The sequence below is a fragment of the Bufo bufo genome, chromosome 1, assembly GCF_905171765.1.
Source record: "Bufo bufo chromosome 1, aBufBuf1.1, whole genome shotgun sequence".
Lineage (NCBI taxonomy): Eukaryota > Metazoa > Chordata > Amphibia > Anura > Bufonidae > Bufo > Bufo bufo.
Genome location: NC_053389.1, coordinates 290,160,155 through 290,187,999, shown reverse-complemented (window position 1 = coordinate 290,187,999; position 27,845 = coordinate 290,160,155). Strand labels below are relative to the sequence as shown.

At 45.3% G+C, this 27,845-nt stretch overlaps 1 protein-coding gene across 1 annotated transcript in view; it reads left to right on the top strand.

The window, feature by feature from the left end:
• Positions 1 to 27,845, top strand: part of LOC121005548 (cationic amino acid transporter 2-like) — a 112,978-nt gene that overhangs the window by 70,483 nt on the left and 14,650 nt on the right. The window contains exons 11-13 of the mRNA XM_040438354.1: positions 17,221 to 17,323; positions 17,409 to 17,536; positions 18,123 to 18,289. Of these exons, the coding sequence (XP_040294288.1) occupies positions 17,221 to 17,323; positions 17,409 to 17,536; positions 18,123 to 18,289 (398 nt within the window). The remainder of the gene's footprint in view (positions 1 to 17,220; positions 17,324 to 17,408; positions 17,537 to 18,122; positions 18,290 to 27,845) is intronic.

The window sequence follows — 27,845 nt, the reverse complement described above, 5'->3', positions numbered from 1 at the left end:
CCACCCGGCCGTTGTGAGGGATAAGATTGAGAAGGAGGTGGCGGCTGGCAGGGTTGTAGGCCCCTTTGCGGAGTGTCCTTTGCCGGATTTCTGGGTTTCCTTTTTGGGTTTAGTGCCTAAGAAGGAGCCCAATAAGTTCAGGCTCATTCATCATTTGTCTTATCCGCTGGGGGGGTCTGTGAATGATGGTATAGCAGATGAGTTGTGCTCCGTCTCGTACACGTCTTTTGATGAGGCGGTGCGGTGGGTCCGGCGTTTCGGGCAAGGCGCCCTGCTTGCAAAAACGGATATTGAGGCTGCGTTTCGGTTGTTGCAAATTCACCCTGATAGTTTGCATTTACAAACCGGATTCCAAAAAAGTTGGGACACTATACAAATCGTGAATAAAAACTGAATGCAATGATGTGGAGGTGCCAACTTCTAATATTTTATTCAGAATAGAACATAAATCACGGAACAAAAGTTTAAACTGAGAAAATGTACCATTTTAAGGGGAAAATATGTTGAATCTGAATTTCATGGTGTCAACAAATCCCCAAAAAGTTGGGACAAGGCCATTTTCACCACTGTGTGGCATCTCCCCTTCTTCTTACAACACTCAACAGACGTCTGGGGACCGAGAAGACAAGTTTGTCAAGTTTAGAAATAGGAATGCTCTCCCATTCTTGTCTAATACAGGCCTGTTCAATCGTCTTGGGCCTTCTTTGTTGCACCTTCCTCTTTATGATGCACCAAATGTTCTCTATAGGTGAAAGATCTGGACTGCAGACTGGCCATTTCAGTACCCGGATCCTTCTCCTACGCAGCCATGATGTAAGTGATTGATGCAGAATGTGGTCTGGCATTATCTTGTTGAAAAATGCAGGGTCTTCCCTGAAAGAGATGACGTCTGGATGGGAGCATATGTTATTCTAGAACCTGAATATATTTTTCTGCATTGATGGTGCCTTTCCAGACATGCAAGCTGCCCATGCCACATGAACTCATGCAACCCCATACCATCAGAGATGCAGGCTTCTAAACTGAGCGTTGATAACAACTTGGGTTGTCCTTGTCCTCTTTGGTCCGGATGACATGGCGTCCCAGATTTCCATTTAGAACTTCGAATCGTGACTCGTCTGACCACAGAACAGTCTTCCATTTTGTCACACTCCATTTTAAATGATCCCTGGCCCAGTGAAAACGCCTAAGCTTGTGGATCTTGCTTAGAAATGGCTTCTTCTTTGCACTGTAGAGTTTCAGCTGGCAACGGCAGATGGCACGGTGGATTGTGTTCACTGACAATGGTTTCTGGAAGTATTCCTGAGCCCATTCTGTGATTTCCTTTACAGTAGCATTCCTGTTTGTGGTGCAGTGTCGTTTAAGGGCCCGGAGATCACGGGCATCCAGTATGGTTTTACGGCCTTGACCCTTACGCACAGAGATTGTTCCAGATTCTCTGAATCTTCGGATGATGTTATGCACAGTTGATGATGATAGATGCAAAGTCTTTGCAATTTTTCGCTGGGTAACACCTTTCTGATATTGCTCCACTATCTTTCTGCGCAACATTGTGGGAATTGGTGATCCTCTACCCATCTTGGCTTCTGAGAGATACTGCCACTCTGAGAAGCTCTTTTTATACCCAATCATGTTGCCAATTGACCTAATTAGTGTTAATTGGTCTTCCAGCTCTTCGTTATGCTCAAATTTACTTTTTCCAGCCTCTTATTGCTACTTGTCCCAACTTTTTGGGGATTTGTTGACACCGTGAAAATTGGAATCAACGTATTTTTCCTTTAAAATGATACATTTACTCGGATTAAACGTTTGATCTGTCATCTACGTTCTATTACAAATAAAATATTGACATTTGCCATCTCCACATCATTGCATTCAGTTTTTATTCACAATTTGTTTAGTGTCCCAACTTTTTTGGAATCCGGTTTGTACTTGGTTTTCAATGGGAGGGTGGTTTCTATGTGGATTGTTGTCTGCCGATCGGATGCGCAATCTCGTGCTCATTGTTTGAATCGTTCCATTCCTTTCTAGAATAGGTGGTGAAACAGGAGGCAGGATGGAGTTCGGTTTTGCATTATCTGGACGATTTTTTGTTTTTGGGTCCGGCTGGATCCAGGGTGTGTGCCGTTTTGTTACATACGATGGAAAGAATGGCGGCCAGGTTTGGGATCCCGTTAGCGGCGGAAAAGACGGAGGGGCCATCCACGGTCATAAAGTTTTTGGGGATTGAGATTGACAGTATGGTCATGGAATGTCGGCTGCCCGAAAATAAGGTGTCTGATTTGTTGAATGAGGTTGTTTTCCTAAGGAGGGCTAGAAAGGTCCAGCTCAAGCGGGTTCAATCGGTCTTGGGCAAATTATATTTCGCTTGTCGCATTTTGCCGATGGGACGGGTTTTTTGTCGTCGTTTGGCACTGGCAACAGCAGGGGTTACCGCCCCTTTTCATTACTTGCGATTACCAGCTACAGTAAAGGATGATTTAGCCGTGTGGGAGACGTTTCTTTTGGAGTATAATGGACGGTCTATGTGGATGGAGGCAGTGATCAGTAGCGTGGATTTGGAATTGTTCTCGGATGCATCAGGTTCGTGTGGATATGGTGTTTTTTGTCGGGGACAATGGAGTGCGGAGGCGTGGCCGGCAGTGTGGAAGCAGGCTGGTTTCCTTACCAACTTGGTATTGTTGGAACTTTTTCCTATTGTTTTGGCTACTGAGTTATGGGGGTACTGGCTTAGGAATCGGTGGGTACGTTTCTACTGTGACAATATGGGTGTTGTACAAGCGATTAATAGCCAGACAGCCAACTCACCGCCGGTGTTGAATTTACTCATCTAGTATTGAGGGGTTTGCGGTTGAATGCATATTTTGTTGCAGTGCATGTCCCAGGAGTAGATAACTCACTTGCCGATTCCCTTTCTCGTTTTCAGTGGGATCGCTTCCGCAGCTTGGCACCGGGTGACGAAGTCGAGCCTGTCCCCAGTGGCTCTGGAGCGTGGCCTTGGGGTTTCAGCAGACCTGATCAGGCGGTCGCTTAGTAGCGGTACGTGGTCAGCCTACTCCTCGGTGTGGTCTTTGTGGGAGGAGTTGATAGAGCAAGTGGGTGGTTGCAGTTTGTTGGATGATTTTCGGACGTTATTGGTTTTTTGGGTAGGTACGTTTTATGCTGCGGGTTTGTCTTTTTCGGTCGCGTCAAAGAGGGTAGCGGCGGTGGCTTTTTGGTTGCGCTTGCAGGGCCTGGCTGATGTGTCTAGGTGTTTTATGGTTTGGCAGGCGTTAAAGGGTTATCATCGGCGTGTGATACGGAGGGACACTCGGAGGCCAGTTTCTTTTGCGGTGTTGCAGATGTTGTGGGAGGAGGCGGGGTCGGTTTGTGTGTCAGCATTTGAAGTGCGTTTGTTTAGGGCTGCTTTTGCACTAGCTTTTTTTGGAGTCTTTCGAATATCAGAATTGGTGTCAGCGAGTCGCACGGGTGGTGGGGGTTTGTTACGGGAAGATGTAGGGCTGTGGGAAGGTGGTTTGCGGTGTGTAGTACGCAAGTCTAAAACTGATCACGAGGGAAAGGGTGTGGTTTTGTGGCTTAGGCCGCTGGTGGGGTCAGTGCTTTGTCCTGTGCGCTGTGTGGAGGAATTTTTGGAGGTACGGCCCGGTATTTCGGGTGCATTGCTGGTTCACCAGGATGGTTCGCGGTTGTCTCGCTTTCAATTTGTATCTGTTTTTAGGAAATGCTTGTTGGCCGCGGTTTTTCCTGCCAATGACTATGCATCTCATTCATTTCGGATAGGGGCAGCAACCGAGGCGGCTAGGTGGGGTCTGGGGGAAGAGGTTATAAAGCGTATTGGGCGCTGGGAGTTGGATTGTTTTTGGTCGTATATTAGGCCTCATCTGTTATGAATAGTTGTAGGGAGGGGTTGCTTAGAGTGATATGAGTGACGTGGCATTGGTGGTTATGGTTTAACTCTGTTTGTTTTGTTTCAGGGGCGGCGCCTTGTCTGGCATGGATATTCGGGCACTCGTACGTCTATTGTGGGGCCTTGCGAGTTTACGTTAGGCGGAACGGACGCCAATTGGGTTTCCCGACGGAGGAGTTGCTAATCCGGTGGATTGGTTTGAGGGGGCTTCTTTGGGGGCGGGTTTGCCTGACATTCATACGAATGTCACTTTAGATCGGCCACCTGATATTTTAGTGCTTCATGTAGGTGGTAACGATTTGGGGGTGCGTCAGTCCCGGGATGTGATTCGGGATATTATTTTGGATGTGCTGCGTTTATTGTCAGATTTTCCTGACTTGCTGGTTGTATGGTCGGAGGTGGTTGCGAGAAGTAGTTGGCGGTTGGCCAGGTCGGTGGACCGGATTAACAAAGCCCGGGCAAAATTGAATATGGCGGTAGGGCGTTTTGTTCGCAGGCAAGGTGGTTTAGTGGTTCGCCATCGGGAATTGGAGGTGGCGTCGCCTCAATTCTTGAGAGCAGATGGCGTGCATCTTAACGATGTGGGCATTGACATGTGGGCATTAGGTATTCAGGAGGGTTTGGAGACGGCCCTTAAGGTGTGGCAGGACGCCCACAGGTGATGTGTCACCGGTGGTCTTCTGGTGGCTGATTGATATGGGATCCTGGGGAGCAATACAATGGTTAGGAGATGCAGGACATGTTGGAGCCTGCATCTCATGTGGTTTGTGAATGCCGAGGATGGGGCTCCTGTTTGGGCTAAAAGGCCTACAGGAGGAGATACTTGTATACTTCAAGGATTTGGTGCCCTTGGGTCGGTGAGTGCGGCCAAGGGTAAGTTTGAAGTATAAGGTGAGACGGTTAAGGAGGATACCGCTTTTTTGGGTTGCCCTCCAGGATCCTTGTTACGGTTCAGTGGGTGATAACGTTGAAGGATGTGTTAAAGTGCCTGTTATTTATTATTATGTGTGGAATAATAAAGTTTGGCCGTCATGGTCATTTTCACCAAAGCAAGATGGTGTCGGTGTGGTTATTGAAGGGGAACGGGTTAGGTATGAGTAGCCGGAGGAAATTCTTCCATCATATTAAGTCAATATCAATACCACCCTACAACTACACAATATTATTTATTGGTATATGATGATATTTTTTGGGAGTTGAAATGCTAGATAATGTGACTGCTTTATGGGAATATTATTTTGGGTACTATTTGGCAGTATTATTTTTCCACAGGTTGGTGATGTGGTACTGTATGAAAGTATTATGTGAGCACACTGTTTTCTTAAACCCTGGGTTTTAAAAAAAAAAGTTTGCATAATGGCTGTTCTTTGTATACTCAAGGAACAGTTATGTGAAGGAACAGTCATGTTTGGTCTTTCCTAATGTTTTTTCCCCCTGCCATATTATTCCCTGTTTAAGCTGCACAGCTAAATGCATTTCACTCAGAAGCAGGTGTATGCAGTGACCCCACTTCCCACTATGTTTATTTTCAGCTCCAGAGCTCTCAGAACAGATAAGGCTACTTTCACACTTGCGTTCGGGGCGGATCCGTCTGGTCTCTGCACAGACGGATCCGCACCTATAATGCAAACGCTTGCATCCGTTCAGATCGGATCCGTCTGCATAAACAGCTTTTTCAGATCTGAGTTCTCACATCGTGAAAACTCAGATCCGACAGTATATTCTAACACAGAGGCGTTCCCATGGTGATGGGGACGCTTCAAGTTAGAATATACTAAGAACTGTGTACATAACTGCCCCCTGCTGCCTGGCAGCACCCGATCTCTTACAGGGGGCTGTGATCCGCACAATTAACCCCTAAGGTGCCGCACCTGAGGGGTTAATTGTGCGTATCATAGCCCCCTGTAAGATATTAGGTGCTGCCAGGCAGCAGGGGGCCAGACCCCCCCAGTTTTAAATTCATTGGTGGCCAGTGCAGCCCCCCTCCCTCCCTCCTCAGTATTAAATTCATTGGTGGCCAGTGCGGCCTCCCCAGTATTAAATTCATTGGTGGCCAGTGCGGCCCCCCCTCCCTCCCCTGTATTAAATTCATTGGTGGCCAGTGCGGCCTCCCCTCCTCCTCCCCCATCATTGGTGGCAGCGGAGAGTTCCGATCGGAGTCCCAGTTTAATCGCTGGGGCTCCGATCAGTTACCATGGCAGCCAAGACGCTACTGCAGTCCTGGCTACCATGGTTACTTAGCAATTTTAGAAGCATTATACTTACCTGCGCTGTCTGTGGCCGGCCGGCCGGTCGCTCCTCCTACTGGTAAGTGAAAGGTCTGTGCTATAAGCAATGCATCGCACAGACCTTTCACTTACCAGTAGGAGGAGCGAAGGGCCGGCCACAGACAGCGCAGGTAAGTATAATGCTTCTAAAATTGCTAAGTAACCATAGGATCCAGGACTGCAGTAGCGTCTTGGCTGCCATGGTAACCGATCGGGGGGGGAGAGGGGAGGCCGCACTGGCCCCCAACGAATTTAATACTGGGGAGGGATGGAGGGGGGCCGCACTGGCCACCAATGAATTTAATACTGGGGAGGGAGGGGGGGTCTGGACCCTGCTGCCTGGCAGCACCTAATATCTTACAGGGGGCTATGATATGCACAATTAACCCCTCAGGTGCGGCACCTGAGGGGTTAATTGTGCGGATCAAAGCCCCCTGTAAGAGATCAGGTGCTGCCAGGCAGCAGTTATGTCCACAGTTCTTAGTATATTCTAACTTGAAGCGTCCCCATCACTATGGGAACGCCTCTGTGTTAGAATATACTGTTGGATCTGAGTTTTCACGATCTAACTCAAATACGATGGTATATTCTAACATAGAGGCGTTCCCATGGTGATGGGGACGCTTCAAGTTAAAATATACCATCGGATTGGAGAAAACTCTGATCCGATGGTATATTAATAGGGACTCCTGACTTTACATTGAAAGTCAATGGGGGACGGATCCATTTGCAATTGCACCATATTGTGTCAACGTCAAACGGATCCGTCCCCATTGACTTGCATTGTAAGTCAGGATGGATCTGTTTGGCTCCGCACGGCCAGGCGGACACCAAAACGCTGCAAGCTGCGTTTTGGTGTCCGTCTCCAGAGCGGAATGGAGGCCAAACTGATGCATTCTGAACGGATCCTTATCCATTCAGAATGCATTGGGGATGAACGGATCCATTTGGGGCCGCTTGTGAGAGCCCTCAAATGGATCTCACAAGCGGAACCCCAAACGCAAGTGTGAAAGTAGCCTAAGGAGGGATGAATCAGAAACAGTGTAGAAGCAGTTGTTTTCTCAGGATCAGGATCATAGCAAGTTCTGACACGCCTCTACTTTCTCTCAGCCATTTTTTTGAGTCTATGTTTCCTGCCTGACAACAGGAGGCAGACTGCAACTTTTGTAGAAGTGAGACCCCTAGTGGCCATGTGCAATGAGCAGGACCGTGGTACGGTGGCCAATGATGCAGTGGGTCAGGATATGTGCATATAAGTCTATGGGTAGTTCGTGACGCCAATTGCAGCTTGCGCAGGTACTGTAACAGGGCCCTTTAAGATGTTAAAACTCACGTACCAGGTGAGGAATGCCAGAGTGGGGATAGTGTCTCTGTGTAGTGTCAACGGTGTTTCCTACCTTGATACAGCTGGACTCCTGGATCCTGGCTCACATGCAATAAAGTGAGTGTTGTTAGTAGGAGTAATTGAGGGTTGTAGTAGAAGTAAATGAGATCCAGACTTGAGAAATAATCCAACTTGTCTTTACTTAATGATTGGCAGCTTTAATCCATACGAGTTACAGCATAGGTCTTGGGTCCCAGCAGGTATTGGCAATATGTGGCAGGAATCAATATGTATTCTGCTTCTTATCATATGCCTAGTGAATATGGCAGGTATCTATCTTCTGCTCTGTCTATCTTCTGCTTGATATGGGCCTGACTAGCTGAGGAGGAATTTGACTTCTCCTGGACTCGGGATAAGTAATGCACAGTTCTGATTGCAGGGAATGGCTTCCTGGAGATCTGTAGATCTGGAGATGGCTGCTTGCTTGTCCACCAGCACTGAGATTGATGGCTCAGTCTGGGAAGGATGATCCTTGGCCTCAGCCGAGGCTGGATCCTAGGTTGGGATCCCTGTTTCTGGGAGCTCCTACCAACACAGCCTTCCCCTAGCAGGGGTAGCTGGTACACTAACTTAACTTCCTTTCCTCCCCATGAGGCAGGATGTGGGAACTTTCCACTCCTCCTCAAAGAGGGGGGAGCTACACTGGAATGAACTATTCCAATGTAGCAATACTAAACTGGCTATGGTCTGCTGAAGATATTGCTGCCACCTGCTGGTGTACATGTAAATTACAGCAAATACATTATACAGGCCTTAAAAATACATATAATGGGAAATGCATTGTTAGATTACACAAGATGACAATATACATATAAACCTGACATGATGCAGCAGGGAGAAAGAGTTTAGTGACATACTCTGGGATGTTACACATGACTTTGCAGCTTTTTTCAGTTGGATGCTGGCAGATTTTTTTTTATTGAAGCGATTTAGAAATTTGCTAGTTAAACCATTCTCTATTAAATTAAATGGTGTGAAAGTACAGAGACTCTTTAAGGTGTCTCTACCCAAGACCACGTTCATTCTTCTATGCCACAGTGACATCTCAGAAAATAACTAGTGGACTTCCCACTTCAATAGTTGATAATAGTACATTAATAGTACATTAAGAGTTGAATGGCAGTATTTAAAAATTAATAGAGTATATAACATATATATACACTGCTGAAAAAAATAAAGGGAACACTTAAACAACACAATGTAACTCCAAGTCAATCACACTTCTGTGAAATCAAACTGTCCACTTAGGAAGCAACACTGAGTGACAATCAATTTCACATGCTGTTGTGCAAATGGGATAGACAACAGGTGGAAATTATAGGCAATTAGCAAGACACCCCCAATAAAGGAGTGGTTCTGCAGGTGGTGATCACAGACCACTTCTCAGTTCCTATGCTTCCTGGCTGATGTTTTGGTCACTTTTGAATGCTGGCGGTGCTTTCACTCTAGTGGTAGCATGAGACGGAGTCTACAACCCACACAAGTGGCTTAGGTAGTGCAGCTTATCCAGGATGGCACATCAATGCGAGCTGTGGCAAGAAGGTTTGCTGTGTCTGTCAGCGTAGTGTCCAGAGCATGGAGGCGCTACCAGGAGACAGGCCAGTACATTGGGAGACGTGGAGGAGGCCGTAGGAGGGCAACAACCCAGCAGCAGGACCGCTACCTCCGCCTTTGTGCAAGGAGGAACAGGAGGAGCACTGCCAGAGCCCTGCAAAATGACCTCTAGCAGACCACAAATGTGCATGTGTCTGCTCAAACGGTCAGAAACTGACTCCATGAGGGTGATATGAGGGCCCGACATGCACAGGTGGGGGTTGTGCTTACAGCCCAACACCGTGCAGGAAGTTTGGCATTTGCCAGAGAACACCAAGTTTGGCAAATTCGCCACTGACGCCCTGTGCTCTTCACAGATGAAAGCAGGTTCACACTGAGCACATGTGACAGACGTGACAGAGCCTTGAGACGCCGTGGAGAACGTTCTGCTGCCTGCAACATCCTCCAGCATGACCGGTTTGGCATTGGGTCAGTAATGGTGTGGGGTGGCATTTCTTTGGAGGGCCGCACAGCCATCCATGTGCTCGCCAGAGGTAGCCCGACTGCCATTAGGTACCGAGATGAGATCCTCAGACCCCTTGTGAGACCATATGCTGGTGCGGTTGGCCCTGGGTTCCTCCTAATGCAAGACAATGCTAGACCTCATGTGGCTGGAGTGTGTCAGCAGTTCCTGCAAGACGAAGGCATTGAGGCTATGGACTGGCCCGCCCGTTCCCCAGACCTGAATCCAATTGAGCACATCTGGGACATCATGTCTTGCTCTATCCACCAATGTCACGTTGCACCACAGACTGTCCAGGAGTTGGCAGATGCTTTAGTCCAGGCAGTGGCGTACCAAGGGGGGGGCGGCCCGCCCCGGGTGCCACTCACAAGGGGGGTGCCAGCCGCGACTGAGGATAAAAAAAAAAATAAAAAAATGTGGCGAGTGGGCCAGGTGTGGCGCTGTGATAGGGTCAGGGCTCCAGATGGTCTCTCCCTCCCCCTGTGCTGCTGCCGCCGCGGCGAATAAGAAGAGGGACAGCGCCGGGGGAGGGGCTGTGGCCACTGCGCCACCAATGAAGATAACTGAGCTGTTAATACAAATGCAGGAGGCGGGTGCCGGAATCAAATAGCGGCACCCAACCTCTATGACAGGGAGCTGCGATCAGCTGCAGTTAACCACTTAGGTGCCGCTCCCTGTCATAGAGGTTGGGTGCCGCTATTTGATTCCGGCACCCGCCTCCTGTATTTGTATTAACAGCTCAGTTATCTTCAGAGTGCCCCCCCCCAGTATAATAAACATTGATTGCGGCGCCCCCCCCCCCCAGTATAATAAACATTAAGTGCGCCCCCCCCCCAGTATAATAAACATTGGTGGGCAGTGGGCAGTGCCAATGAGGGTTAAAAAATTAAAAATTAACTCACCTCCTCCAATTGATCGCGTAGCTGCTGCCGGTCTCCTTGTAATTTCTTCAGGACCTGTGGTGACGTCACTGAGCTCCAGCCTCTATCACATGGTCCATTACCATGGTGATGGATCATGTGATGTATCATGTGATGAGCTCAGTGACATCACCACAGGTCCTGCGTCCTGAAGAAAAAGTACATGAGACCGGCTGCTACGCGATCAATTGGAGGTGGTGAGTTAATTTTTATTTATTTTCTTTAACCCTCATTGGCACTGCCCACCAATGTTTATTATGTTGGGGGGGGGGGCGCACTGTGCCACCAATGTTTATTATACTGGGGTGTTGGGGGGGGGGCGCACTGCACTCTCAGAACAGATAAGGCTACTTTCACACTTGCGTTCGGGGCGGATCCGTCTGGTCTCTGCACAGACGGATCCGCACCTATAATGCAAACGCTTGCATCCGTTCAGATCGGATCCGTCTGCATAAACAGCTTTTTCAGATCTGAGTTCTCACATCGTGAAAACTCAGATCCGACAGTATATTCTAACACAGAGGCGTTCCCATGGTGATGGGGACGCTTCAAGTTAGAATATACTAAGAACTGTGTACATAACTGCCCCCTGCTGCCTGGCAGCACCCGATCTCTTACAGGGGGCTGTGATCCGCACAATTAACCCCTAAGGTGCCGCACCTGAGGGGTTAATTGTGCGTATCATAGCCCCCTGTAAGATATTAGGTGCTGCCAGGCAGCAGGGGGCCAGACCCCCCCAGTTTTAAATTCATTGGTGGCCAGTGCAGCCCCCCTCCCTCCCTCCTCAGTATTAAATTCATTGGTGGCCAGTGCGGCCTCCCCAGTATTAAATTCATTGGTGGCCAGTGCGGCCCCCCCTCCCTCCCCTGTATTAAATTCATTGGTGGCCAGTGCGGCCTCCCCTCCTCCTCCCCCATCATTGGTGGCAGCGGAGAGTTCCGATCGGAGTCCCAGTTTAATCGCTGGGGCTCCGATCAGTTACCATGGCAGCCAAGACGCTACTGCAGTCCTGGCTACCATGGTTACTTAGCAATTTTAGAAGCATTATACTTACCTGCGCTGTCTGTGGCCGGCCGGCCGGTCGCTCCTCCTACTGGTAAGTGAAAGGTCTGTGCTATAAGCAATGCATCGCACAGACCTTTCACTTACCAGTAGGAGGAGCGAAGGGCCGGCCACAGACAGCGCAGGTAAGTATAATGCTTCTAAAATTGCTAAGTAACCATAGGATCCAGGACTGCAGTAGCGTCTTGGCTGCCATGGTAACCGATCGGGGGGGGAGAGGGGAGGCCGCACTGGCCCCCAACGAATTTAATACTGGGGAGGGATGGAGGGGGGCCGCACTGGCCACCAATGAATTTAATACTGGGGAGGGAGGGGGGGTCTGGACCCTGCTGCCTGGCAGCACCTAATATCTTACAGGGGGCTATGATATGCACAATTAACCCCTCAGGTGCGGCACCTGAGGGGTTAATTGTGCGGATCAAAGCCCCCTGTAAGAGATCAGGTGCTGCCAGGCAGCAGTTATGTCCACAGTTCTTAGTATATTCTAACTTGAAGCGTCCCCATCACTATGGGAACGCCTCTGTGTTAGAATATACTGTTGGATCTGAGTTTTCACGATCTAACTCAAATACGATGGTATATTCTAACATAGAGGCGTTCCCATGGTGATGGGGACGCTTCAAGTTAAAATATACCATCGGATTGGAGAAAACTCTGATCCGATGGTATATTAATAGGGACTCCTGACTTTACATTGAAAGTCAATGGGGGACGGATCCATTTGCAATTGCACCATATTGTGTCAACGTCAAACGGATCCGTCCCCATTGACTTGCATTGTAAGTCAGGATGGATCTGTTTGGCTCCGCACGGCCAGGCGGACACCAAAACGCTGCAAGCTGCGTTTTGGTGTCCGTCTCCAGAGCGGAATGGAGGCCAAACTGATGCATTCTGAACGGATCCTTATCCATTCAGAATGCATTGGGGATGAACGGATCCATTTGGGGCCGCTTGTGAGAGCCCTCAAATGGATCTCACAAGCGGAACCCCAAACGCAAGTGTGAAAGTAGCCTAAGGAGGGATGAATCAGAAACAGTGTAGAAGCAGTTGTTTTCTCAGGATCAGGATCATAGCAAGTTCTGACACGCCTCTACTTTCTCTCAGCCATTTTTTTGAGTCTATGTTTCCTGCCTGACAACAGGAGGCAGACTGCAACTTTTGTAGAAGTGAGACCCCTAGTGGCCATGTGCAATGAGCAGGACCGTGGTACGGTGGCCAATGATGCAGTGGGTCAGGATATGTGCATATAAGTCTATGGGTAGTTCGTGACGCCAATTGCAGCTTGCGCAGGTACTGTAACAGGGCCCTTTAAGATGTTAAAACTCACGTACCAGGTGAGGAATGCCAGAGTGGGGATAGTGTCTCTGTGTAGTGTCAACGGTGTTTCCTACCTTGATACAGCTGGACTCCTGGATCCTGGCTCACATGCAATAAAGTGAGTGTTGTTAGTAGGAGTAATTGAGGGTTGTAGTAGAAGTAAATGAGATCCAGACTTGAGAAATAATCCAACTTGTCTTTACTTAATGATTGGCAGCTTTAATCCATACGAGTTACAGCATAGGTCTTGGGTCCCAGCAGGTATTGGCAATATGTGGCAGGAATCAATATGTATTCTGCTTCTTATCATATGCCTAGTGAATATGGCAGGTATCTATCTTCTGCTCTGTCTATCTTCTGCTTGATATGGGCCTGACTAGCTGAGGAGGAATTTGACTTCTCCTGGACTCGGGATAAGTAATGCACAGTTCTGATTGCAGGGAATGGCTTCCTGGAGATCTGTAGATCTGGAGATGGCTGCTTGCTTGTCCACCAGCACTGAGATTGATGGCTCAGTCTGGGAAGGATGATCCTTGGCCTCAGCCGAGGCTGGATCCTAGGTTGGGATCCCTGTTTCTGGGAGCTCCTACCAACACAGCCTTCCCCTAGCAGGGGTAGCTGGTACACTAACTTAACTTCCTTTCCTCCCCATGAGGCAGGATGTGGGAACTTTCCACTCCTCCTCAAAGAGGGGGGAGCTACACTGGAATGAACTATTCCAATGTAGCAATACTAAACTGGCTATGGTCTGCTGAAGATATTGCTGCCACCTGCTGGTGTACATGTAAATTACAGCAAATACATTATACAGGCCTTAAAAATACATATAATGGGAAATGCATTGTTAGATTACACAAGATGACAATATACATATAAACCTGACATGATGCAGCAGGGAGAAAGAGTTTAGTGACATACTCTGGGATGTTACACATGACTTTGCAGCTTTTTTCAGTTGGATGCTGGCAGATTTTTTTTTATTGAAGCGATTTAGAAATTTGCTAGTTAAACCATTCTCTATTAAATTAAATGGTGTGAAAGTACAGAGACTCTTTAAGGTGTCTCTACCCAAGACCACGTTCATTCTTCTATGCCACAGTGACATCTCAGAAAATAACTAGTGGACTTCCCACTTCAATAGTTGATAATAGTACATTAATAGTACATTAAGAGTTGAATGGCAGTATTTAAAAATTAATAGAGTATATAACATATATATACACTGCTGAAAAAAATAAAGGGAACACTTAAACAACACAATGTAACTCCAAGTCAATCACACTTCTGTGAAATCAAACTGTCCACTTAGGAAGCAACACTGAGTGACAATCAATTTCACATGCTGTTGTGCAAATGGGATAGACAACAGGTGGAAATTATAGGCAATTAGCAAGACACCCCCAATAAAGGAGTGGTTCTGCAGGTGGTGATCACAGACCACTTCTCAGTTCCTATGCTTCCTGGCTGATGTTTTGGTCACTTTTGAATGCTGGCGGTGCTTTCACTCTAGTGGTAGCATGAGACGGAGTCTACAACCCACACAAGTGGCTTAGGTAGTGCAGCTTATCCAGGATGGCACATCAATGCGAGCTGTGGCAAGAAGGTTTGCTGTGTCTGTCAGCGTAGTGTCCAGAGCATGGAGGCGCTACCAGGAGACAGGCCAGTACATTGGGAGACGTGGAGGAGGCCGTAGGAGGGCAACAACCCAGCAGCAGGACCGCTACCTCCGCCTTTGTGCAAGGAGGAACAGGAGGAGCACTGCCAGAGCCCTGCAAAATGACCTCTAGCAGACCACAAATGTGCATGTGTCTGCTCAAACGGTCAGAAACTGACTCCATGAGGGTGATATGAGGGCCCGACATGCACAGGTGGGGGTTGTGCTTACAGCCCAACACCGTGCAGGAAGTTTGGCATTTGCCAGAGAACACCAAGTTTGGCAAATTCGCCACTGACGCCCTGTGCTCTTCACAGATGAAAGCAGGTTCACACTGAGCACATGTGACAGACGTGACAGAGCCTTGAGACGCCGTGGAGAACGTTCTGCTGCCTGCAACATCCTCCAGCATGACCGGTTTGGCATTGGGTCAGTAATGGTGTGGGGTGGCATTTCTTTGGAGGGCCGCACAGCCATCCATGTGCTCGCCAGAGGTAGCCCGACTGCCATTAGGTACCGAGATGAGATCCTCAGACCCCTTGTGAGACCATATGCTGGTGCGGTTGGCCCTGGGTTCCTCCTAATGCAAGACAATGCTAGACCTCATGTGGCTGGAGTGTGTCAGCAGTTCCTGCAAGACGAAGGCATTGAGGCTATGGACTGGCCCGCCCGTTCCCCAGACCTGAATCCAATTGAGCACATCTGGGACATCATGTCTTGCTCTATCCACCAATGTCACGTTGCACCACAGACTGTCCAGGAGTTGGCAGATGCTTTAGTCCAGGCAGTGGCGTACCAAGGGGGGGGCGGCCCGCCCCGGGTGCCACTCACAAGGGGGGTGCCAGCCGCGACTGAGGATAAAAAAAAAAATAAAAAAATGTGGCGAGTGGGCCAGGTGTGGCGCTGTGATAGGGTCAGGGCTCCAGATGGTCTCTCCCTCCCCCTGTGCTGCTGCCGCCGCGGCGAATAAGAAGAGGGACAGCGCCGGGGGAGGGGCTGTGGCCACTGCGCCACCAATGAAGATAACTGAGCTGTTAATACAAATGCAGGAGGCGGGTGCCGGAATCAAATAGCGGCACCCAACCTCTATGACAGGGAGCTGCGATCAGCTGCAGTTAACCACTTAGGTGCCGCTCCCTGTCATAGAGGTTGGGTGCCGCTATTTGATTCCGGCACCCGCCTCCTGTATTTGTATTAACAGCTCAGTTATCTTCAGAGTGCCCCCCCCCAGTATAATAAACATTGATTGCGGCGCCCCCCCCCCCCAGTATAATAAACATTAAGTGCGCCCCCCCCCCAGTATAATAAACATTGGTGGGCAGTGGGCAGTGCCAATGAGGGTTAAAAAATTAAAAATTAACTCACCTCCTCCAATTGATCGCGTAGCTGCTGCCGGTCTCCTTGTAATTTCTTCAGGACCTGTGGTGACGTCACTGAGCTCCAGCCTCTATCACATGGTCCATTACCATGGTGATGGATCATGTGATGTATCATGTGATGAGCTCAGTGACATCACCACAGGTCCTGCGTCCTGAAGAAAAAGTACATGAGACCGGCTGCTACGCGATCAATTGGAGGTGGTGAGTTAATTTTTATTTATTTTCTTTAACCCTCATTGGCACTGCCCACCAATGTTTATTATGTTGGGGGGGGGGGCGCACTGTGCCACCAATGTTTATTATACTGGGGTGTTGGGGGGGGGGCGCACTGCACCACCAATGTTTATATGTTTATTATGCTAGGGAGGGGGGGCGCACTGCCCACCAATGTTTATTATGTTGGGGGGGCACACTGTGCCACCAATGTTTATTATACTGGGGTGTTGGGGGGGGGCGCACTGCACCACCAATGTTTATATGTTTATTATACTAGGGAGGGGGGGCGCACTGCGCCACCAATGTTTATTATACTGGGGTTTAAGGGGGTGCAGGTTTTTATTTTATTAAGGAAGGGTTAAAGGGTCTATTAAGGGGTGGTTAATGGGTTTTATTAAGGGGGGTTAATGGGTTTATTTCGTTAAGGGGGTGTGCAGAGGTTTATTTTATTAAGGGGTTTTATTTTTATTTATAAATATTATTGAAAACATTGAAAAAAGTTTGTGCATGTTTTCTTAACTTTCTTGGGGGGGGGGGGGGGGGGGGGGGGTGCCAAACAAAGGGTTCGCCCCGGGTGCCAAATGCTCTAGGTACGCCCCTGAGTCCAGGTCTAGGAGGAGATCCCTCAGGAGACCGTCCACCACCTCATCAGGAGCATGCACAGGCGTTGTAGGGAGGTCATACAGGCACATGGAGGCCACACACACTACTGAGCCTCATTTTGACTTGTTTTAAGGACATTACATCAAAGTTGGATCAGCCTGTAGTGTGTTTTTCCACTTTAATTTTGAGGGTGACTCCAAATCCAGACCTCCATGGGTTAAAAATTTGATTTCAATTTTTTTATTTTTGTGGGATTTTGTTGTCAGCACATTCAACTATGTAAAGAACAAAGTATTTCAGAAGAATATTTAATTAATTCAGATCTAGGATGTGTTATTTTTGTGTTCCCTTTATTTTTTTGAGAAGTGTATATATATATATATATATATATATATATATATATATATATATATATATACACATACATTTATAAGAACTCAATTTCTGGTTTCCAGCTCTGATGGCGTTCCTGTTTGATCTAAAAGCCCTGGTAGATATGATGTCTATTGGAACCTTGCTTGCCTACACCTTGGTGTCTTCTTGTGTCCTGTTACTGAGGTAATGTAATAAACAATACAGTTGTTTATTATATTATAAGCATTTACATAATTTGGTTTATGAAGCTTTCATTTTGTAACTCCAGGTACCAATTACAAATTGAAATTAGCCCGACGACCAATGGAAACCATCAACAACCTACCATGAACAGATCTACAGCTGTCAGGCTGGCACATTCTTCCATACTTGTGACACGGAGCGTACTAGCATTAAGTTAGTGCCTTATTTCTGATAATTGTAAATTTAGCATGTCATTAATATGGTGTATCAATGTTACTGAACCCTATAGTGTGGCCATAAATTGACAAGGGCGAGCATAGTTAAAAGCTATGACCACTTTCTCTGCCAGTGTTTTTTTTTTGTTTGTTTTTTACAGCTCCCAGTGTCTAAGTTAAAAAAAAAAATGAATCCACTTTGCAAGTCTTGATGAAAAAAATCTATGTGCATCTTCATAGCTGTAGACCACAAACAAACCCTGTATTCATATTTCCTTCAATCAGTCCATTACTTCTTTCTCATAAACAGTTGGTAGGTTAGCAAGAAGTAGGAGACAGTAGGGGATATGTATCTCTGGGGCTATATGTGAGACACTATTTTCTATTCAGGGGAGGAAGGGGTTAAAAAGAGCTAACTGCAATGCATCCTAGGAGATGCAGGTTCTCCATTGTTTCATGTGAGCTGCTGCCCACGCACAGAAAGGGACAAAAGTCCTCCAGAACTGTACATTAGTATAAGTAAGCTGATAGCAAATAAAGAAACATTGGAATAAGTAACTACAGACAAATGTATCTCTTTCCAGCCATTCTGAGCTGCATAGTGAGTGGGGTATCTACAGTTGGATCACAGTACTTTCTGTTCAGTGCAATTTGGTATATTATTCTGCTCGCTCTGGCTCTCTTTGGAATAGCAGCACTCACCATCTTCATTTGGAGACAGCCACAAAATCAGAGTAAAGCAGCCTTCATGGTAAGTAGTTCTATCCACACAATGCATCGTTATTTTTTAACTAAGGCTTCACGGCAACGGAATGCCAATGATCAGTCATAGTAAGATGGCTGGATTAATAAGGAGTCCTGTTGCCGTGTGCTGGAGCCGTAATCCATTTCTGAGAGCTCTCTTCCAGATAATTCTATCTGGCTGTTTCTTCCAAGTACAGTGCAGGACCCCAGAACAGGGGTCATGCAAAGAGTTAATTTGATACATGTAAAAATGAGTAATGCTTTGAATTCTGCTTTATTTGTATTCCCCAAAAAACTATCTGTAGGTGGCACTGTTTCATTAAGTCCTGATTCAGCAGAGGGAACTATCCTTCCCTTCTGAGGGAGGAGCTTCCTAGTTAGTATTGCATCAGCCACTTGAGTATAACTCTGCTAGCCATTCATGGCAGATGATGGTTCATTTTAGCTCCAGGAGAAACAATTTCTAATGAGAACAATCCCTGGGTGAAAGCTGAAGACAAAGGCTGTCTAGGAACACAACGCTGTTTGTGTTAGCAAGGTATTCTCTGTGTATGGCCGATAGAGGCTTTTGTGCCTGTGGAAGGATTAACAGTTTGCAGTTAGATAACGGTTTGGCTGTCAGTTTGACGATCTGCATACTTCAGTCAAGGAATTTTAAAGTTGATTGTGAGCCTTTTTGCATATGGATGGTTTGTAGTCTCTGGCTTCTATCACACTTTCCTGCTACCTATGTGGATAGTTTGTAGTCTGGGATGTCTACTAGTGTTGAGCGAGCATGCTCGGCCAAACACCATTTTGACTCGAGCAACATGATGCTCGGCACATCACTGCGTGTGCTCGAGCGTGATGCAGTTGACTCTTATCAAAATGAACAAGGCCTGGATTGCCCCTGACTTCTCTATTCCACCAGAGGAAAGCGGCTGAACATAAAGGCACTTTAAATGTGGCTTTTATGGTGTATTGAATACACTGTATTCCCATGCACCCCTTCCACCACAAAAAAGGGTATATGGTTCAATCTTCCTTTTCTCGTCCTCCTCCTCCATCATCATATCAACATGCTTAATAGGCTGCCCTTGCTCCTAATGTTTTAGAGGTACAGCTCAGCAGCAGACTCTCACTCCTAATGTTTTAGAGGGCCACCAGCAGGCCCTCGCCCATAATATTTTAGATGGTCAGATGAGCAGCAGGCCCTAGCCCCTAATGTTTTAGAGTGTCACCAGCAGGTCATCAATCATAATTTTTCAAGGGTGTGTATGATGCCCTCCTTTATGTGTAATAAAGGATGTATTGGAGTGCCCGGTCCAAGGGCCGACTTTAATATTGATTGGACCCTGAGCAAGAATTTACTTGGGCCCCCTGGATCCCGCCTTCCCACGCCCTAGCATGCAATCACGCCCTCCACCACAACACACACACACAAAAAAATCCACACACCTCGTAAAGTAGTAAACTTTAATAATGATGAGTGGCCACTAGAGGTGTTCCTTTGCAGTAATGTAAATACCGCCTTCTGAAGAGGCAGTGTTTACTGTACATTAAAAAGCTTGAAGAGACATGCTATTGCCACCAGAACTACTACATTTAGCTGTTGGGGTTCTGGTGACGATAGTGTCTCTTAATATAGAGAAAAAAAAAGAATCAGCACAAAAGTATTCAATAAAATGGCTGTATCATTATTCTAAAAATTAAAAAACTTCTGACACAAATATATAGTATTTTGCAGATTACTTTTTTTTTTTACAATGTGCAGATAGTACTGTAATACTAACCCCTCCATCCACCCCTACATACAGGATAATACAGCGCCACATACCTCTTACATCCAGTGACGTCTCTTTGATGTAGATGTTCTCTTTCCTCATCTTCTCCTTTCAGACCAGACCACCATTTTTCAGCCATTTCTCGTCTCTGCAGTTTGACAAACAAAATCTTAGTTTACTACTTTTCCATCATCCTCCCATCTTCTGGACAATTCATCCTACCACCCCCAATGCTGTGCTTCCCAATACTTTACTGCAGAAACAAATAAACCTCCAGATTATAGTAGTACCATGCAGATAGTGCCCTTCAATAATTATTGGCACACAGTGCCCTACAATAACTGCGCCCAGAAAATAGTGCCCCTGACACTAATAGTGTAAACATAACGTATCCCAAAAATTGTGGTAAGCTGATACTGTGCCAAGGTGCCCCCACAGTAATAGTGCTCCCAAAAGTCCCACCAATAAGAATAATTTTCTTCTAGAGCACACATGGTAGTAATAATGCTCCTACAGTGCCCCCAGTGTCCCAGAAGTAATAATGCTCCCATAGTGCCCATACTAGTAATAATGTTCCCCATTGACCCCCAGTAGTAATAAAGCCCATCATAATGCCCCCCAGTAGTAATAATTCTCCGTATTATGTGCCAATGTAAGAAATACCCCCTTTTAATGCCCCCAGTTGAGCTAATGTCCCCATAGTGTCCCCTAATGTGCCAGTATAAAATACCACTATATAGTGCACCCAGTAAATGACCTATAGTGCTCCTCTCCCCCCTTCTTCCTAGTGTCCCCCATAATGTACCAGTATAAAATGCCCCATATATAGTGCCCCAGTAGATGCTCTCAGTGTCCCCCATAATTTGCAAGTATAAAATACCCTTCTTAGTCCCCCCCATGGATGAGCCCATAGTACTCCTCTCTCTCCCCTTCCCCACCATAATGTGCCCCAGTATAAAATGCCCCTATACAGAGCCCCCATATAAAATACCCCTTCTTTGTGGCCTGAGTAGAAGCCCCCATAGTGTTCCTCTTCCCCCTTCCCCATATAAAATACCCCTTCTTTGTGGCCTCAGTAGATGCCCCATAGTACCACCCAACAATGTGCCAGTAAAAAGTGCCACCAATGTGCCAGTAACAAGTGACCCCATAGATGCCCCCCAATCATATGCCAGTCGTAGTACCATATAAAAAAATAAAATAAAATAAAAAACACTTCTACTTACCTCCATCAGGCTGGCAGCAATGTGAAGCAGGCCTGTGTCCCAGGCTGCACGGCTCAGGCGGCGCGATGACGTCATTGCGCCGCTTGCACCGGACTTTGATAGGCTGCAGGCACTAGGCCTGCAGCCTATCAGAGGAACAGGGAAGGGAGACACCTCTCCCTCCCCTGCCCCACCGCAGCACTTCCATCTGTATTGCTGTCCTGAGGATGGCGATACAGATGACTATGGAGATGAGCACTTCCACATTGGAAGCACTCATCTCCCTGTGCCCTGCCGCCGCCGCCTCTCACGTCACCAGCGGGGCTCAAGAGGCAGCTGCCTTGGGCCCCACAGGAGCAACTGGGCCCAGGGCAGCTGCCCCTTTTGTCCCGCATTAAAGACGGCCCTGCTGGTTCCTTGCAACTTTTGGCAGCCCTTTCACTTAGTGCATAGGCTTTATGAGTGTAGGAGTCCCACTACCTGAACAATTGTACCACAATATGAATGAGGCCCCCCTCTATGTGATATACAGATTGTATCGGAGTGCCTCTTCCTTGTAATTTTTGGCAGCACTTGATATACAAGTAAATATACAGGAAAGAATGTTTCCTAACAATTTTTCCGCTAAAATCAATTTTATCTTTGGTTTGGTGCGTAATATTGTCAGTCTGTAAAAGTGGCATACTACTCGGACAACATCGTTCCAAGCAGCAACCTGGGAGTCCAAGATGCATCCAGACATCCTCTTCATGCTGTTCCCGAACCATTTCAGTGGTGTTTCCATCAATTTCTGACCTTTTCTTATGAACCAGAAGAGCACCCGAGCATCCCAAAGTGTTCTACTCGAGCACCAGAGCACTTTGGTACTCGATCAACACTAATGTCTACTACATTTTTGAGAGTCTTGAATGCCTGTGATGTTGTTGCAAAGTGTTTAGAAGGAGCTCAGGGACTACTACTCCTATCATCATTGTTGCTAGTTTCCTATATACAGCTATTAAGAGAAGAATACACTGTGACATAAGCTTTGGAACTTTGCGTTGTTATTATTGGATGTACTACTACTTCCATTTTCACTTCACTAAAAAGAGACTTTGTTTGATACAACCAACTGACCTGGTTACTGACTCCTGCACCATCCACTGACCATTGCACTAACCAACCCCCCCTACAGACAGGAGGAGCATCAGTGTGAGGATTGCCATTGTGGCTTATGTGAAAAACTAGTACAACCAGGGCCACTACCATCCTCCGCTCCGCTCCTCCAGGATGAAGTAGCTTCTGTAAAATGGAGCAGAGCACTCTCAGCATTAGCAGCAATGCCGGGGTGGGCAGAGCTGGAGGGATACAGCTTTATCCAATCCAGCAAGTGATGGCAAAGAAGGTGGTATTATTTTGGCATCTTCTCTGGTACTTCTAAATAACATGCCACCAATTTATTATTGCCTGTGGTCGTAAAGAGCCAGAGTGAAAGCCTTGTAATGTTAAAGGGCTCCTCCAGTTGCCTCCTGCCAGAAGTTCAAAAGTTATGGCTGGAGACACCACAGGAAGAGTAAGTGGTCCACTAGCTCAGGCCACTTAGCAAAATTGGAAGCCTCCATTGAAGCAAAAACAGTTTAAAAATGTTCCATTTCAGTCCATGGAAACGAGCAGTGTATAATGTGATGTAAAAATTAATCCAGCCCGAAGGAAGCAATATGGATAATAACAATACAATAGTAAAAGCCTTGTGTTAACTTTCTCTACATAATAAATGCCACTTGCTGAAGTGACACAACCCCTTTAAGAGAATATAATTATTTTTTTTCTTTCAACCAATTGTCGCCTAATCCATATGAGAATCCAGACAACAATTATACTAAATAAAAAAAATTGCATTTCATATAAGACAAGAATAAAATTAATATATCTGTAGTAGTATATTTGTATTTATAACTAATTGTAGTCACAGTCCCTCTTTTAGTTTCAATTGCGGAGCTCACGCAGTTTTGGAACCAAGTTCATACGTTGCGGTATATAAAATTAGATACTCCTCTATATTATATATTCATATGTAGTATATCTATAGTATCATTTTGTGTTTATATATAAAGTTCAGTCTTATTATAGCTTTATACTGCATTTTCCTATTGATGCCAATGTTGAGCATAATTCATATGTAATTAAGCGGGGTATGTTGCGCTCTTGCGTTTCTTACCAGTATCCTGGTGTACCCATCTTATTGTACAGTCGGCCACTACCAATAAATATATTGATGCATACGTGACTATCAATGCGGACTGTTTGAATTCTTTCTATTGCTCCGGGATTGCTGAGCCTTGCGGACCTTCCCCGCACTTGTGATGGCACTTTGGTTAGCGCATACGTATTGGAAATGTCAGGACGCCAAGTTCACTTCACAGTATGCATCTTGTGCTTTTCATAAGCTGCGGTATCCAAAAGACAGATTACTTATTATAGATGTTTGTCAGACGTGTTTCGAAACTCAAATAGTTTCTTCCTCAGTGGTCAAGATATAATATAAGGCGTGGGACAGGTTACTATTTATATAGAGCTAGTGTGATCACTAAAACTTGGACCAGACTAAGTTACTGCTTGCCTCTTATGTATATGTTGCGGTATATCTACCCTTTCTATACCCCCATTATATAGAATTTCCTTGTCCCTAAATAATATGCTGAACTACACCTTAATATACAATTATATAGATGCACAAGAGATACATAAAAAAGGTACAAAATAAAATATATAAATAAAAAATAAAAAATAGGAAAATATCAATAAAATACATAAAGATGTATATATGCCTATAGACGTCATAGAGCCAGTGGGAGGATGCAGGGCATGTCGATGCCCTGGAAAACAGCATGACATCGACATGTCATGTAAGCCTACCACCGGCCCATCTATAGGAATCCAAAGATTTCCAATTCAGAGTCGGGTCCCGAAGGTACCAATGATCCAAACTCAAATCATTCTAGACTCGCATCTCGACATCTTGAATATGAAGTCCCCTCCCCTCCAGTCTTTCTTGACCGATTGGATTGCTGCATATTTCAAACCTGTTGGATCACTAGCACGATGTACCTTGTGGTGTGATAGAGTATGTTTTTCATATCCTTTTTTGGTGTAATTAATGTTTTCTGATACTCTGGTCTTAAAACATCCTTCCTGTACAGCCTATGTACTGTTTGGCACATGGGCACTCCAGGAAATATATGACCGCCTCACTGCTTCATGATAGTGTTTCTTTGATCTCCCATTCAAATGTATTTGCCTTATTATTATTATTGTCTATCAAACTTAGTGGCTTTGCAGTTGCTGCATAAGCCGCATCTGTAAAACCCTGTCAAATTTGTCAACGGTGTTATAGATTTCTCCTTCTGCTTTCTTATGGTTGGGGCTACCTGTAGTCCTAAGTTTGGAGCTTTTATGTACACTACTTTTTTTTTTTTTGGAAGAGTTGTTGCTAAAATCTTATCTTCCTGTAATAAATGCCAATATTTATTGATAATGGCTGATATTTTTTATATTCTACATTAAAGAGTAATATTAGTTTAGATGTCTCCTCTATTCCACCTCTCACTTTTTTTTTTAAATCCTCGTCTATCTAGACTTCTTACTTTATTTAGTAAGTCATCTAATAAGGATGGTGAATATTGTTTTTTTTCAAGAAATTGGGTTCTCAAAGATTCTAACTGCCATTTCAAATCGGTCATCTTGTGTACAGTTTCTCTTAACCACTTCACGTCCGGACCATTTGCCCCCTTCCTGACCAGGCCTTAATTTTGCAAATCTGACTTCTCACTTTATGTGGTAATAACTTTGGAACACTTCCTTATCCAAGCCATTCAAAGATGGTTTTCTCGTGACACATTGTACTTCATGATCGTCATAAATTTCAGTCAATATATTTCACCTTTATTTAGGAAAAAATCCCAAATTTACCCAAATCTTTTAAAACTTTGCAATTTTCGAAATTTCAATTTCTCTGCTTTTAAAACAGAAAGTGATACCTCATAAAATATTACTTAACATTCCCTAGATGTCTACTTTATGTTGGCATCATTTTGTAAATGTCATTTTATTTTTTAGGACGTTAGAAGGCTTAGAATTTTAGAAGCAAAACAGACTTTAAAGGACCAGTTCAGGTCTGAAGTTACTTTGTGGGGCTTACATAGTGGATACCCCCATAAAATGACCCCATTGTAGAAACTTTGTTAACCCTTTAGGCGTTCTACAAGAATTAAAGGAAAATAGAGATCAAATTTTTTAATTTCACTTTTTTGGCAGATTTTACATTTTAATCTATTTTTTTCTTTAACACATCGAGGGTTAACAGCCAAACAAAACTCAATATTTATTACCCAGATTCTGTGTTTTACATAAACACCCCACGTGGTCATAAGCTGCTGTATGGGCACACGGCAGGGCGCAGAAGAAAAGGCGCACCACATGGTTTTTGGAAGGCAGATTTTGCTGAACTGGTTTTTAGATGCCATGTCCTATTTGAAGCCTCCCTGATGCACCCTTACAGTACAAACTCCCAAAAAGTGACCCCATTTTGGAAACTAGGGGATAAGGTGCCAGTTTTATTGGTACTATTTTTGATCATTCATTATAACACTTTTAGCACAGTTTTTATTTATTTTTTACAGCGTTCACCTGAGGGGTTAGGTTATAGAGCAGATGTTACGGACATGGCGATACCGAATATGTATACTTTTTCTTATTTATTTAAGTTTTACACAATAATAGCATTTTTTTAAACAAAAAAAAAAAATGATGTTTTAGTGTCTCCATGTTCTGAGAGTTATAGTGGTTTAATTTTTTGAGCGATTTTCTTATGTAGAGGGCTAATTTTTTTCAGAATGATGTGACATTTTTATTGGTACCATTTTGTGGGACATTTGCCTTTTTGATCACTTGGTGTTGCACTTTTTGTGATGTAAGGTGACAAAAATGGCTTTTTTTTAGTTTTTATCGGACTGGGTGGATCATGTGATATATTTATAGAGCTGACTGTCACAGACGCTGCAATACCAAATATGTCTATTATTTTATTTTTTATATATTTAACTTTTTTTAATGCCTTACTTGAGGATTTTTTTTTTACATGTGAAATCTTTTTTTTACATTTTTTATTTTACACTTTTGTCCCCCATAAGGTCATATGGGGGACATTTAACTTGACACTTGACTCTCTCCCCCCCCCCCCCACTATTGATTTCTCCTGTAACTGTGGCTTACATAGTAGCCCCAGTTACAGGGGAAATACACCCCCAAGAGAGGCTGTACAGCGGTATACAAAAAATCCATTCAAAATTTATTTTTCTGCGACTGTCGCATCATGTCGCATGTTGCAGTGCTGAGGAAAAGGATTGAGCGGCACTCCTTGTTAGAGAGAGGGCGGTGATCAGTGGTAGAAGGTGCATCTAATATTTATCAAAGAACCACGGCACTCTATAGTGCTTTGAGCTTCTTATCTTATTTTAATAATTATTTTCTTATCCATCCAAAAATTAGCCACTGGCCAACGTTTCGGTCTTAGACCTTGTTCACGGCCTTAGTGTTCATATATACTCCCTCCTATGAAAACTAAGGCCGTGAACAAGGTCTAAGACTAGACGGAAACGTTGGCCAGTGGCTAATTTTTGGATGGATAAGAAAATAATTAATGAAATGAAATAAAATAAGAAGCTCAAAGCAGCTATAGAGTGCGGTGGTTCTTTGATAAATATTGCATGTTGCAGTGCGACACCATAGACTATTATAAAAATTGTCACGCTGCAGTGTAGTTGTGCCCTATGTGTCGCGCGACTAAAGCTACTTTCACACCTGTGTTAGGTGCGGATCCGTCTGGTATCTGCACAGACGGATCCGCACCTATAATGCAAACGATTGTATCTGTTCAGAACGGATCCGTTTGCATTACCACGAACAATTTTTTTTTGTTTTGTTCATGATTATGCAAACGGATCGGTTTTGACTTACACTTAAAGTCCATGGGAGGCGGATCCGTTTTCAATTGCACCATATTGCGTCAGTGAAAACAGATCCGTCCCCATTGACTTACATTGCAAGTCAGGACGGATCCATTTGGCTCTGCATCGTCAGGCGGACATCAAAACTCTGCAAGCAGCGTTTTGGTGTCCGCCACCAGAGCGGAATGGAGGCTGAACGGAGGCAAACTGATGCATTCTGAACAGATCCTTATCCATTCAGAATGCATTGGGGCTAAACTGACCAGTTTTGGGCCGCTTGTCAGAGCCCTGAAACGGATCTCACAAGCGGACCCAGAAACGCCAGTGTGAAAGTAGCCTTATTGTCGTTGTGTAGACTTAGCCTAAATGGTATGTTCAGCAGCCATTGAGGTAGATGGCAGCTGTATTTAATATAAAACTATATTTTTTGCTACAGATTTCTGATAGGTGCTACATAAAAAAAAAAAACTTGACTCCTATGTTGAGGTCAAGGAATTGTACTGATTGCATGCTAACATTTGGTGTGAATCTTAGGTTTAACCGATTGTCATTTAGGCCTTCTATAAATTCCATTAGTTCCTTATATGACTTATTCCACACCAAAAGGATGT